This window comes from Apteryx rowi, unplaced genomic scaffold (assembly GCF_003343035.1).
Source record: "Apteryx rowi isolate R43461 unplaced genomic scaffold, aptRow1 scaffold_297, whole genome shotgun sequence".
NCBI classification, from domain to species: domain Eukaryota; kingdom Metazoa; phylum Chordata; class Aves; order Apterygiformes; family Apterygidae; genus Apteryx; species Apteryx rowi.
In genome coordinates this window covers 1,049,703-1,064,031 of record NW_020449385.1, presented here as the reverse complement: position 1 = coordinate 1,064,031, position 14,329 = coordinate 1,049,703, and the positions used below count along the sequence as shown (strand labels likewise).

The window sequence follows — 14,329 nt, the reverse complement described above, 5'->3', positions numbered from 1 at the left end:
TTGCCTTTTTAAAGTGTTCTTAAAATGTCATTTTAAAAACAATAATTTAATCATACTATCAAAATTGTTGGCTTGGAACTAGTTGTGTTGCTTTCTCATCTGTAACTGAAACAATTCTCCAAGGAGACTCTTTTGGAATTCACCAGTTGTAGATTCTAGTACAAGTGATCATGTCAAGAAAACAAGTATATGTGAGATCAACAGCAATCCCACCTTGGGAGAGTTTGCAACTTCAAGCCAGTATGCCCTAAATCAGATTTTAAGAGTGTTTTGATTCTTGTTGGTTGGTTTTCTCACTTCAACTGCAAGGAGAAAGAAGAGTACCATTTAAAGGAAAAGAGCATCAGTCTGACAGATTTTTATGGCATCTCTTACATACAGGGTTGTTTCCATTTGGGGCTGAAGAGCTTTTTTGTCTTACATTATTTCACTCTTGTCTATCTTCTCTCCCACAGCTGACAGCTCTTATTTGTGGTTTCATTATCAAGCTGAGGAACTGCCTACATGATGATGGATTTTTGAGACAACTCTATACCATTGGCTTGCTGGCACAGTTTGAGAGCCTGCTGAGCACTTATGGTAAAGACACAGAGCAAGTGGGTGATAGCAGCTGTGAGTCACCAAATTCTGTTTAAAATTGGCTACAGCAGAAGATGAGTGTATGGGATAATGTGCAGCTCAGCTACAAAATGATTTTGAAAACTGAAATGTAAAACCCAGTAATATCTGGAGTAGCTAATTAGCTAGCAAAAAGCAATTCAGAATTTCTTCTGATTTAGTTGAATTWAAAAAAAAAAGTAAATAAAATAAATAAATAAATACTTGCCTTGTAATGTAATAAGGCCAAGGGTTTAAAAAAAAAAGTATCCATCATTTTTTCAGAAAAGAAAGGGAATAAAATTCCAGTAAGTTGGGAGGACCTCCATCCAAAAAATGCTTTTTGCATTTCCTTGACCTTCATTAATCCTACAGTAGAAAGAGAGACTGAAGAGGTCATAGAAAAAGAAAACATATTTCACTCCTGTGTCAGAATAGATATTTGGGTACCAATTAGGGAATGCTTTCCTGAATAAATCCAGAGTCCACTGTAAGATACTGCAATACAGTGTGACAGAACACTTTCTAACACAGAGGACATCATGGATATGACAGTGCCAAGGAGTGTTTACTAGTATTGTCTAAACTGGAAAGTCAGCACAATCTACTTGAAAGACAGTAGGCTGGGTAGGCTAAATAATTGGTGTTTTCTATCCTTGCTAAAGTCACAAAGTGAATCAGGACCTTGTCTGCAGTCAGGCAGATGCAGATCAAGGTAGATGACTGGGCTCCCTACCCTCCTCACCCACAGAACTTCTTTAGGAGAGCAGTGGCCTGCGGTCATAGCAAATGGCTAAGGGGAAGTTGTTTGTAATAATTATGATTGACTTTTTCCTCCTTGATTTAGGTGAGGAGCTGGCAATGCTGGAGGACATGAGTTTGGGAATAATGGACTTGAGGAATGTAACCTTCAAAGTAACTCAGGCCATATCAAATACATCTACTGACATGTTGCCAGTCATCACTGGAAATCGGTAAAAGAAGAAAGAGGGGGCAGAATGGAGGGGGGAAGGGTGGGGCTGGAGAAGGGAGAAGCAGTGATACTGTACTTGAAACTCAGGTGAATAATGTACTTTTGTATTGTGCTATTTTTTTCTCAGAACTTTAGAGAGACATTTTGGAGCTGACTCTCATTTTTACCAGTGTTTCATTTTACAGGGAGCTAAACTGAAAAGGGATATATGGCAAAGCTCTAACTATGACAGTATTGTTTTATGAGTAGGTATAATCTTGACCTAGCCTCCCATAATCATAAGCCAGTAGTCGTCAATCTGTTCTTAGGCACTTGTGCTGTTTTTAAATTTCAGACTGACTCTTGAGCCTGATCTCATATATGAGAGATTCACTGATGTTGATCAGTTGATCAGTGCTTTACTGTATGTCATTGACGAATGGGTTGTCATTAGCACTACAGGACACGGAGCATATTAGTTGATATTGAGGCGAGGCCTATTTAGCATCAGTTTCTAAACTGTTGGGGCTGAACTGTGGATTTAGCTTGTGGATGCTTGTGAACCACTGAGCTGCTTCTCATTTTGGCCACCTCTCTATAGAGAGGTATTTTCAAGTCTGAGTTTAAAAGCAAGCTTTTTTTTTTTTTAAGTCTGTTTGAAGTGTCGAACATTCATGAGGCCTCACATGAAGTAGAGTGGGAGCAATCTGTTACAGCTTTATTGTGGTGGGAAGCTTTTGCAACAGATGGAGTAGTGCTTCCACGCAAACACCTCAGCCTGCTGATCAGCTGGTTTCTGGCATAATGCTGACAGGCCCCTGCGAGAGACTTCTGCCCCAAGGGAGCCAGTTCACAGAGTGGCAGGAAGCTGTGGGATGACAGGGACCTCAGAGAAGTGAATGTTTTAAATGTTTCTGTGTTTCAAAGAGTCTTCAGAACCTTTTAGTTTTGAATCTGATTTCTTGAGGAAACAAGGCTTATAGAMTTGCAGTGTGCTGCACCAAGCTCCACTGAAGCTCTTCCCAGTTTCGTCCACATCTTGAAAAAGAGCTAGAATTCTCAAAGATAAATACATTTGGAGGAACTTAATTAAGTTCAGGTTCAGCTGCAATGGAAAGTGCCCTGGCTGAAGGAGAACTGCAATGTGATCATACACATTGCAGAAATTGCTGAGACCTTCTGAGAGCTGACAGAAAATGCCTTTCAAAGAAAAGCTTTAGTTAAGTAGTTGCAAGTTGACTTGCAGGCAACTACAGGACACAAATCAGTAGAAAACCAGGCTTCATTAGTTTCAGGTCTCATAGTGCTGCTTATTACTTTGCTGTCTAGATTTTACTCTAGTAAGGGAAGAAAAATCATACTTATTTATTTTGGTGTAAACTATTGGAGGCTTTACATTTAGAGGTGAAAACAAGTTTTTGCTTTCAGACATAACACAGGATATGTACTGCTATATTTTTCCCTCTGTCCAATGTAAATGGGTCACAGACCAATTTTGATTGTATTGTTATATGACTCTCAGAGCTCATGTAATACTTGAGGGATTTTTTAAGTGCCTTGTGAGCAGAAAAATGATCAAAGGAAAGTTGCATTGTAAGGACTGCAATGTAACACCAAGGTACTGCTGCTGATAGATTAATGCAGAGCACGCAAACCACAATAACTTATGTTTGGGCAATCCCTCAGCCTGTAGTAAGGTAGTATGATTTACCTTAGTCTGCAGTGATGTTATGGGTTAAGGTAAGTTGCATTACTTCACATTGGCCGTGAGATAAAACATGTACATCTTTGCTGTAGCTCAGCTGGCCCATGGTAACCTGTTGGGCTGCAGGAACAGGTTTGTAGGTCTGAGCCATAAGGTTCCATCTCAGCACTTTTGTTGGCTCCCTCTTCAATTTATGCTTGGGTCACACCTATCATTGCCTCTACCCTTCAGCTCAGAAGTATCAGCACTACTCTTTGTATCCAAAAATGCTTCCTTTCTGGCATGTGCATCATCACCCATGATAAAAGCTTTTAAATCTACTTTTCTCTTTTAAATCTTTCTAATCTTAATCTTTTTTATTTTAATCTTTTTTAATCTTAATCTTTTAAATCTTTTATTCTCTTTTAAATCTACTCTTCTACTTTTGATGAGATGGGGACATAGCAAAATCCAGCTTTTTCTCATCACATTGTAGAGAGCTAGAGTATTAATGGGGAAAGCAAATTCAGCTTTTCTCAGGAAATTGGCAGATCTGATTGAAATACCCATGAGGACATAAAATGAACATTACAGGCTGTTGCTTGTTTGTTTTTAAACTAGTATAGCTTTTCTGACAAGGATCAAGTTCTGGTGGTACTTTAAAGTCTTGGATTTTGACTGATACTTGTTTTTTTATAATTGGATTATATTTTATATTTATATTTATATTATATATTTTAACATAAATAGCACATTCTCATAATGTTTCTTTTTGTACTGTATGTCTAATAGTTGTTTGTTTATTTGCAGTGATGGATTTAATGTGAGGATCCCTTTGCCAAGCGCCTTGTTTGACTTGCTGCCGCGAGAGATTCAGAGTGGCATGTTACTGAGGGTTCAGCCTGTTCTTTTCAATGTGGGAATCAATGAGCAGCAAACCCTAGCAGAGAAGTATGTATTCAATCGTGTAAGCTCAACCTTAATGGCAGTTCAGCAATCTCCTGTTCTGATGGAAGTATGTCTCTGTGAAATTGCACTGTTGCATTACTAAAAGTGATTCATTTTTCCTTCCAATACAAAAACAAGGGTCCATCAAATGAAGCTGGCAAGTTCCAAACAAACAAAAGGAGGTACTTCTTCACACAGCATATAGCTATGGAGCTCTTTACCTCATAGCTTTGTGTGAAGTAAAGGTTTACGTGGTTCAGAAGTGGCTTTATGGAAGAGGAAATCTTTCATGGGCTACTTAACACAGAGGTGCTGCTTTTGACTCGAGAACTCAGAGTGGCAGGTCGCCAGAGGCTGGGGGAGCGTTCTGAGGATCACTGTGTATTTGCCCTCTCGGTTTTGTACTCTTCCCTAGACTCCCTCTTTGGCCACTGGCAGAATCTGCTGGGCTAAATGGACCTTCCTTCAATTTAACCCGCTGTTGCAGTACTGATGTAATGCGACTGGGCTCTTATAAAGCTGAAAAATGTAATTATACAATTATATTTGTTAGCGAAGCTGTTCAGTTCTGGGAGAGCTACCAGAGCTTTCCTCTGCTGTGGCCTTTTCCTGTAAGGAATACATTGGCAGCCTGCAGCTCTCATGGAGAACTCCAGTGAAGTCAGGCACATAGATGTTGTGGCACCAGCCTTGCTACCTGGGTGGAGCGTGCAGTCTGATGGTAGACATCTAAAATAAGTCAAACAAGGGCATTCCAGGAGTTCCTGTTTTCCTCTATTGCCTGTAAGAGACTGAGATGAATCAGTGTTGCTGACGGTATTTGTTACGTTTACATTTTATCCCTCCTAGATCCATATTTCTCATTCACGCGTCAAAGTTCTTGATCCTGCCTACTGGTGTCATGGTTATTATTAGCTAACAAACTGAGCCAGCAATTCCATTATTTAAAGTCTGAATTTTTGCAAAAAGATCTACCAAATAGATGGGTATTTAATATTGATAGATACAGAAACCAAAGTACTTTAAATACTAATTTCTGTAAGATTTTCCTTTCTGCCTTCCATTCCACTGTTCCTGCACTCATGTATTTTCTTTTTCTGGAATGAATCACTACAACTCTTTTCTGTTACACTTTCTTCTGCATTTGAATGTTTAGGAATTTCATGGGATGAATCTTTAAACTGTGTTCTGGTAGTCATATTGCCAAGTGAAGTTGTTTCTAAGAAAAGAGGAAAGATTACCTTGGGCTTAACTGTTCCCTTTTTCACCTTTTAAAGGTTTGGAGACACCTCACTGCAAGAAGTAATTAACATGGAAAGCTTAGTCCGGTTGAATTCATATTTTGAGCAGTTCAAAGAAGTTTTGCCTGATGATTGTAAGTATTTGGTAACTAATGGCAAATTTGGTTGAAGAGCAATGCAGGCTGAATTTTTTTTGTTTGTTTGCTTCAAGCGAATTGCTTAAATGTTGATGATATGCCAGTATAGTAACCTCCAAGAAATGATGCAGCTCTATTTTAGCACATTAGCACTAAGTAGAGCAGGTTCAAGTGGTTTCTGATTAACTTCCTTTTTTTAATTTACTTTTACATCTTTTTCTAAGASGCACTACATAGTGTATAAACAGGCAGCTATGCAGTCAGATTACCATAAGGGAAGGCATAAAAGTGCCTAGTCATAACAACAGCCCTTTCACCTCCAGTTTTTGGTGATGTTCTCTGTGCTTGTCGTGACCTGTACAGAGAACAAATGCCATTTTGTAGGAACTTATTTCTTCTGCTTTTCTTTTGAAGCTTCTGTCAAATTGTAGCATTTGCAGTCAGCAACAGAGAAGACTAGTACCTGGAAGAGATACAAAAGCTACAAGTTTGAATTTTACTGGTTTTATGGGAAATTTTTCATTCGTTCTTGTTTCCTCTGGAAGCAATAGCATAAAGGCATTATTTACATGTGACCACAAAAAGTGTTTAGAATTCATTAATTCATTATTAGTAGTATCAACCTCTTCTTGTTAGCTAAATTCATGGGTCCCAAAATTGCAGTTTTATTGCAGAAATACAAACGCAGCAACATGCAATGGGACTATGCTATCAGACAGAATGCTCTCTGTGGCCCTTTGGGAAGGTTTGTTGTTACACTTCCAGTTACCCTGGACTTTTTTGATGCAACTGAGAGCAGAACCTGTCTCCCTCTTACGAGGCTTTCACAATCCACAATTCCTTGTCTGAAATTTTAGCTACAAAAATTAAACTGTTTTTTATTACATAGTAGTCTAGCATCCGACTTTCTTGCAAACTTCAAAAGTTAATCAGTTTACGGTGATTTTTTTTCATTCTGCTGTTCTCACCATTCCTTCACTGTCTCTTTGTCCCTGTAGTCTTACATAATATTTCTCATTTAGTTCCTTTTTTATTTTCCCATCTATGGCTTTGCTTCTTTTGTTTACTTTCAGTCTCTTCCCTCAACTCTGAACCTCTTATTTTTATAATATTATTTTATTTTGGCTTTTTCCTTAAACCTTTTTTTTTTATCCTGCAGTCTGTTTTCTCTCCTGTCACTTGTTTCTTCTGTCTTCATGGCTTTTTTGAACTCTGTTTTAACTTTATAGTTGTCSTCCTCTATTTTTAAAGAGCACTGCTGCCACTACTTTGAGCTTTTCCTTTGCCRGTATCACTTACTCCTTATACCAGAGGCTTATCTTCAAGTAACTTGAAGTTCTGCATAAGGTCAGCGTGCAGAGTTGGACAGGTGACGCTACCATGTGCTTTGATGGTAAAACAAAACAAGAGAGTCTTGTGTCCACCTTGCCCTTTCCCCCTTGTTTCCAGTTACTTTCCATTACATTGAGCTGCCTGCCACCTGAGATGAATGCCATAAACAGGCAAGATCAATCCTCTGCCAAAACTTCTTTCTGCTTTGCTGTTTGTCCTGGGTAAATGCAGACATGTTCTACCTGGTTTTGCAATACAGCTTGGACAACTGGTTTGTGGTTATAAACATTAACCAAAAATTTTTGATAAGCAGTATGGAAAAAATGATATTGCAGGTGTCCCAGCAGACATGTTTGAGATGTTCTGTGAAAAGCTAGCTCTGTCTGGACAAACCTGGGAGTGTGCGTACCATAAGGAAGGTCTGAGGGTACATTTTATATCTCCTCTGTGGTGATTTTTAAGGAGTACAAAGTGAAACATTTTCCGTGAAAAGATAGAATAACATTTTATTTAGCTATAAAGGTGGTTAGTATGACCAGCCAGAGGTGTAGTCCATGGTAAGTAGAGACAAAAGGAGTTTATGTGCTTTTAGTTTGGGATATACTTGGCCTGAAAAAACAAATAGGTCACTCTAAGCAACAGGAGGCCAGTGAGGTATTGACTGGCAGCTCGTAGAAAATGTGCCCTCCATGAAAAAGACACAAGGAAAGTTGATCTCTGACCTACTGTCCTTTCTCTGAAAAAGTTGTGCTCTTAATTCTCAGCACTGCAGAATTTCAAAGTGAGTTACTACCTTTCATTGAAGAGAAGATATAATGTTCCATTTTATCTGCTTGTCTTTAGAGATATTTGAGATGATGGTCTGTTGCCCTCTTTTTGTTTCAGGCATTACTTTTTTTCTAGGTATAAAATTCAAGTAGAGCCAACTAGGATAGGCACAATTTTGCTTGCATATTATTTGCTGTGAGAAGAGATGAAGTCCAAAAATAAAACCCTGTAAATCACACATGGTTTTTTTGTCACACAGCCATTTTTTAACAGTGCATACCACCTTATTTATCCACTCACAGCTTTAGGTCGTGTCCTCTGTAGTTAGCCCCTTTAAAACAAAAAAAACAAAAACCAAAAAAACCTATTCAGTACTCGTTACTGAGTACTTTGGTGCTTGTGTAAGAGATGCCATGTAACACTTTGAACACATGAGTGCAAGATGACTACTGAGGGCTTTTGAAAAAAGCCTTTTAAATTCCATCAGATAATTTCTTTCTGCTTAAAGAAATATTAATGAAGAGATACCAGCAGTGTGGAGTCCTGTTGGAGAGAGTGCTTCTTGTAGCTGAAAACTGGCCAGCTTGCAAATTCAAAGTTGAAAATGTGAGCAGAATGTAAAATGATATCTTCAGAGTTTCTGTGGAGACATGTATGATGTCCTGTCACCTGTGAGGGGAGATAATATAGACATTTACTTGTTTATATAAAGTTCCAAAGTGTGTGAATGCAAGTATGTCTGTGACACACAAAACAAAATATTAAACCAGTCTTGCTCCCTTTACTCCCTCTGTTATTATAGTGCTATCAGATTCTGAGCCCCTGAAGGTTTAAGTACCCTGGATGTATATTTCCAGTTGAGTTTAATTAAACTTGAATTTGGTTTGCTGGTGTACTAAGTAGTTCAGAATTGAATTAGCTGTTGTAAGCTTTGATAGTTTCAAGAAAACATGATTGTTTCCAACTAGCAGATAGGAACACTTCTTGTAACTTATTTTTATGAAAGTGTTGAATACAAATAAATAAATGGAGTTGGTTTTGTTTGTTTTTATAGGTCTACCTCGATCTCGTAGTCAGACATGCCTGCCTGAACTGTTAAGATTTCTGGGACAAAATGTACATGCAAGGAAAAATAAGAATGTTGATATCCTTTGGCAAGCTGCTGAGGTATTTATTAATCTAAGCACTTCTGCATAGTTCAGTCAGTCTTCTATATGTGTAAATACACTGTTTTCCCCTGGTTTTAGTACTCATATTTTCAGATTTCTTCATTTTCTTGCATACAGCTTGGAAATACTGCCAGGTTAAACCTCCTCCAGGGTGAGACATGCAAAAAGAGTATTACCTCCTAAATACTGTAAATGCTTTTAGTTTGGTCTTATTGGTTGGGAAAATAAAATTAAAGAAAATGCATTTTTCAAATCAGCATTTTCTCCACAACCCCTGCAATGAAGTACTGCTATCCCAAAGATGACAACTTTTGAYATCAGAGTCCTACACAACATTTGTATCTCTCCGGGGAAGAGAAATACAGGTGTGTTCTCTGCCAGGAGGTTATGCGTGAGGAAGGAATGATGAATTGTATATCCCATTTCCAGATATGTCGCAGATTAAATGGTGTTCGCTTTACAAGCTGTAAAAGTGCCAAGGATAGGACAGCCATGTCGGTCACCCTAGAGCAATGTTTGATCCTACAGCATGAACATGGAATGGCTCCCCAGGTCTTCACCCAGGCTCTGGAGTGTATGAGGAGGTAAGAGTTTGACTGCAGATCCTAAAATCAAGAACCATGCAAACTGCAGATGAGTAGTGGTCTCTGTTTCTGTTCCAAAAAAATAAAATAAAATAAAGCCAGAAAACTGCAAAACTGACTGCTAGGCTTCATCCCTCATAATATAAAACTTACTAATGCATGCAAGTAAAGCTGACTGTTGCCAGATTTGCATGAGATGGGCTTCGGTTTTCAAGAGTGAAGCGGATGTTTTCAGAGGAGCATGTAAAAATACATTTTCAATTGGACTGTTAGTGCTGAGCTTACAGAACAGGAAACTGGTGCTCCTTTGAAAGTTGTCTAATGATGAACTTACATTGACTGTCAGAGCACTGGGTTTCTTAGTTTTAGGTCAGGCAGATTTCTGCACCTGCAGTTTGCACTGGTTTGCCACGTGTATTCTTTAGCAGTGAAACACTTTGCTCACTGGGCAAATTGTCAGTATGAGTGTTTCACGATACAGCAACCAAATCCCATCACAATGTGTCAGTGTGCTGTTGTCGTATCAATATAATGATGTTCTGTATTCTGAAGCAGCAGACTTGTTTGCAGAATTAAATACTGTACTAAAAAATCTGTTTACTGTTGTTCAATGCCTTGTTTCAAGCACTGCTGGAAAACTCCGTAACTCACATACCAAAAGAAAGGATAAGAAATCTAGCTTTAGTCTTTATCAATGTAGTTCAACAATGCTGTTCAGTCCTGTTTTTCAACATTCACTCTTACTGAATGTACTGTACTGTGTGTCTTCTCACTAAATTCTCTAGAGTGTTCAATTCTCTTATCCTTTCTGTATGTTTTTGCTGTTTGACCCTTTCTTACTCTTCAGTTACCTAGAAGGAAAATGTCTCATACAATAGCACTAGCAGTTTCTTACACTAATAATTTGTTTTCCACTTCTACATCTAATTGAATGTCATTAGACTTTTTTATTTTCACCTTTTTGCTGCACTTTCTGCTGCATTGTTACACAGTAAGTACAGTATATGAAAACTCTGTATTCAAAGAGCAGTTAAACCTTGATATTAGAAATTAAGAGACCTTGAAGCAGCTTTGTGAGGGAGAAGATATTAACTTAAAAATGGAGCTGAGTGGCTCTCAAATATCTCGTTATTTAAATTACRTGAGTTACTTCTCCACTTAGACATCTGAAAGAAAGAAGCTCTGTTGCACAATTTTAGTAAGTGATTTCTTTAATAAGAAGAGAAACTGAGCAAGTATAATAATAATAAATCTCACTAGTTCTTTAAATTAGTTACTGAGTTACTAATTTTTCAATTCTGTCATGGTCACAGTAGAGACAGAGGTTAATAATAACAACATTGTTTTGGACCTTCCACCCATCAATTTAATACAGCACAATATCAGATCAAATGTTTACACAAGAAACACATTGCTTTATGTTGACCTACATCAGGATATTGAAAGAGGACCATTTTTAATCAATACCTCTAGTTAGTGTGTTCCAGCAACAGCAGGGACTTGCTATAATAGGTGAAAGACATGATGTTCTCCTCTTCTGTCATATCTTTGACAGAGAGATCATGCAGAACTGCCTAGTCTTGAGGGAATACTAAGACTAGGTGGGTTTTATTCAAACTCGCCAGTTTATTTCTTCCTCAGATTTCTTTGCTCTTTGGAGTAGATTAGTGTTTTGGTTTTTTTTTAATATTCTCCAATTCTGTTCATGAACAATGGCACAGAATTAACAAAGCTTAAGGAGAGAGATAGGATTACTGAACAAATATGTAGAAGCCCAACTTCACCCAAAGCCATTTTAACATGGACAGAACGACCTAACCTAAATGGCAGACATAGGAAAGGAAAGAGTTGCAAATGAATTTTTGGTCATTAGAAAAACTGGAATTRTTTATTTGTTTGTTTTTACTTGGATCTTTGATTTGTGTAGTTGCACAAGAAAAGGAAGACTTGGCTCAATCTTGAAGCCTTCTGAAGTCTTTTGGGCAGTTGGAAGGGCAAGGAAGTAGTGGAAGTATTTCATCTCTTCTCTACTTTCCAGTAAAGGAAAGCATTTTTGTTTACAGTGTTCTTGAAGAATGAAGGAAGCACTCTCTTCTTTCATGTAATCTTCATTTTCAGAGGGATTAGTTCCACTTACTCTGCCTCAGGAACATCCTTTCCCTCCTAGTCTTGTGATAATTACACATCTGTTGAGTGAGCATGGACATTAGTGAGAGAACATTGAGTCCCACTTGTAGATTCTTGTAGAAATTCGCAGATACAAGTTTACAGCTTTCATCTTAGAAACAAGTATTCTATTGGAATAAACTCACTTTTCTGCAAACCAGTCACAGCTTTTCCAGTCCCCAGTCAAATATATGGTAACTCACAGCCTACAAACAGTGAAAACATGACAGTATGTCTGGAAGTTCAAGCTATACCAGAAATGACTATCTGGCTAATAAAACCAGGCATCTCAATAGTCATAGTCCAACTGGGTCACACATCCTTTTCCATCTGCAGCCGTGCCAACACTCCCCCCTAGAACCATCACTCCCTGCCTTCCCTTCTTCTACCAGATTACTGTCCTGTGAGATTTGCCAGTGGAGCTGTTTGTGTGAATGTACCCTAATCCACTTTCAGTCAAAATCAGCCTGAGTACCAAAAACATTTGCTTTACACGTTTAAAGTAGCCCAGCTCATTTTCATGAAACCAATTAGGAAGTGGTCACACAAGCAATTCAGCCAACCGAGGAGGGAAGCCGTCTCTGACCGGGCTCTTGAAAAGCACCTGTGAAGGGCCTGAAGGCGGTAATTTCTTTTAGCTGCTGTGGTGCTAACTGAAAAGCCCTGGCAGTCATGTTTTGGTATGGCCACTCACTGAAGTAAAACAGCCATGATGGAAAGCTTGCTTGGATTTCTGACCTGCCTTGAGAATAACATTTAGGGAAATGGATCAGGATTTGTTTTCTGTTTTTAATAAATGCACTTTTTTAATAAATGCACTTTTGAGTTTGGCCAAGATGGAGAACGCTTCTTGAACCCTGGGGAGTAAAACAAAGCACTGCTGCTTTTTTGTTCTTTAAGTAAACTTACAGTTCATCCAATACATAAAGTTTTCCCTGCCATTCTGTGAACTTAGAGGACCTGTCTATCCCTTCTTGTACTCCATGTGCATTGCCARTAAGAAAATATGAATGGTAACTACATGCATATTTTACTGCTGTGCACAGGATATAAAAACAAGCAGTGTTAGAATCAGTGACTGCATATTCAGTTGTTTGTTAGATTGTTAATTTGCTCTTAGATTTYAGTTTCATCTTCTTTAACATTCCTTTCTGTGTTTAAATATTAACATGCACAGCACTGGCACTACAACATTAATTTGTGAGCAAAGTCACATTTTGTGCCTAGTTCATTTTGACTTTTTGCTGTACAATACCTAAAAATTATCTATCTCAAATATATGTTTAATATACAGTACATTTTTACATGCTCAAAGATTCCTCACTTGTTTTCCTATGTCTGTCTGTTTCTGGTCCGTACTTTGTAGTTGCTTGAACTTTAGGCAAAAGCCATGTGACTTTTTACATATTTTTTTCATTAGTAGGGCAGGAAGAATAATATTTAAAATCTTCAGTAAACAAAAGATGCTTGGCAAACTTACATATTTATTTTAAATGTTTAAAGAATATTTTTCTGCTTATAGGATGAAAATTCTTTTCAGTTACTTGAGGTACTGTGAGCTTAATGACAGCATTATTGCTGCACTGTTCAAGCACACAGTTCTTGCAGCTACATTCTTTCTAGATATAAGGCAGTGTATAATTTAACACCTTTGGAAGGCATTGGGTTTCTTTGACTTTTGTCCAGTGATCAAATTCCAGCATTAATTCACACGCATAAGCTGGATTAGCAAGGAATTTGATTTGTCTCTTTACCACGGTCCTTCTCTAGAGATAGTCTGCCTATGAATGTTTCATTTGAGAAAGTGTGTGCACTTTGGTATATTTGGTATTTCCAGATTTCCATTTCTTTTTCCTGTGTGGAAGCATCTGCATGGGCCAACAGTGACAGGGAAAACCCCTTCCAGCTCTTGTGAATGTCTCCATCCACACTGTATGTATGTCTGGGTGTATGTCTTTGTGCAACTGAATATTTTGATACTAATTTTTAATGGTAGAGATGTGACATGTCGTCTCCTCTGTTTTTCTTAGTCTGCACTTTTCTATTCTCTCCATAATGTCTTCCTGTCATTTTCAGCCTCTTTTCTTCCTTTTTATCCTCCCTCCGTGTTTTACTTCCTTATTTATATCCTAAAACACTTTTCTTCCTCCATACTATTCTATTGTGCCTTTCTCCACCATTTCCCAGTCAACACTAGTTTTCCAGTTATTGCTTCTCCTGTTCATGCTCCAGCTCATTTAATATTCCTTTATCATCTCCTTCAGTGCTCTCTCTATATTGTGAATACTTTTCAGCGCGTATTTATGCCCAGCCACTTGTCGGCAAATATGTTTGCTTTTTCTTATGCGTACCGGCCAGATACGTTCCTGTGTATGCTGACATTATTCACCAATATCAGCCAAGCAGGAAGGAGAGTACTTCCCTTCCAAATACATGGGAGACTGTATCTGTGCTGCCTTCAAAGTCCAGTCCTCAGTTCAGCCTTGAGCTCAGATGCTCCTTATATCCAGATTAGGTGGACATCAGGTGCCAGCTGAAGGAGAACACTGAAGCCCACACTTCCAATCAGTACAGCCTCAGGTCCACCCCCAGATGAGAATGGGGATGAGCCACCTCCGGATATTGCTGTGTATCCTACTTGTTCTTCCCGCTAAGCTATGCGATGGTGAGCAGAAATGCAGCAGTTTAGTTCCCTGCCCACCTTATTCCATTTGATTTGAAGTGTTGCCAGCATCCGGAGACTATTTTTCT

The 14,329-nt window shown here is 38.4% G+C and overlaps 1 protein-coding gene across 13 annotated transcripts in view; it reads left to right on the top strand.

Moving 5' to 3' along the window:
• The window catches only part of INPP4A (inositol polyphosphate-4-phosphatase type I A), a 98,600-nt gene that overhangs the window by 75,651 nt on the left and 8,620 nt on the right, over positions 1–14,329 (top strand). For all 13 annotated transcript variants that reach the window (XM_026069463.1, XM_026069458.1, XM_026069464.1 and 10 more), the window contains 6 exons: positions 456–579; positions 1,445–1,571; positions 4,044–4,184; positions 5,459–5,556; positions 8,714–8,826; positions 9,258–9,412. In XM_026069463.1, coding sequence (XP_025925248.1) covers positions 456–579; positions 1,445–1,571; positions 4,044–4,184; positions 5,459–5,556; positions 8,714–8,826; positions 9,258–9,412 — 758 coding nt within the window. The remainder of the gene's footprint in view (positions 1–455; positions 580–1,444; positions 1,572–4,043; positions 4,185–5,458; positions 5,557–8,713; positions 8,827–9,257; positions 9,413–14,329) is intronic.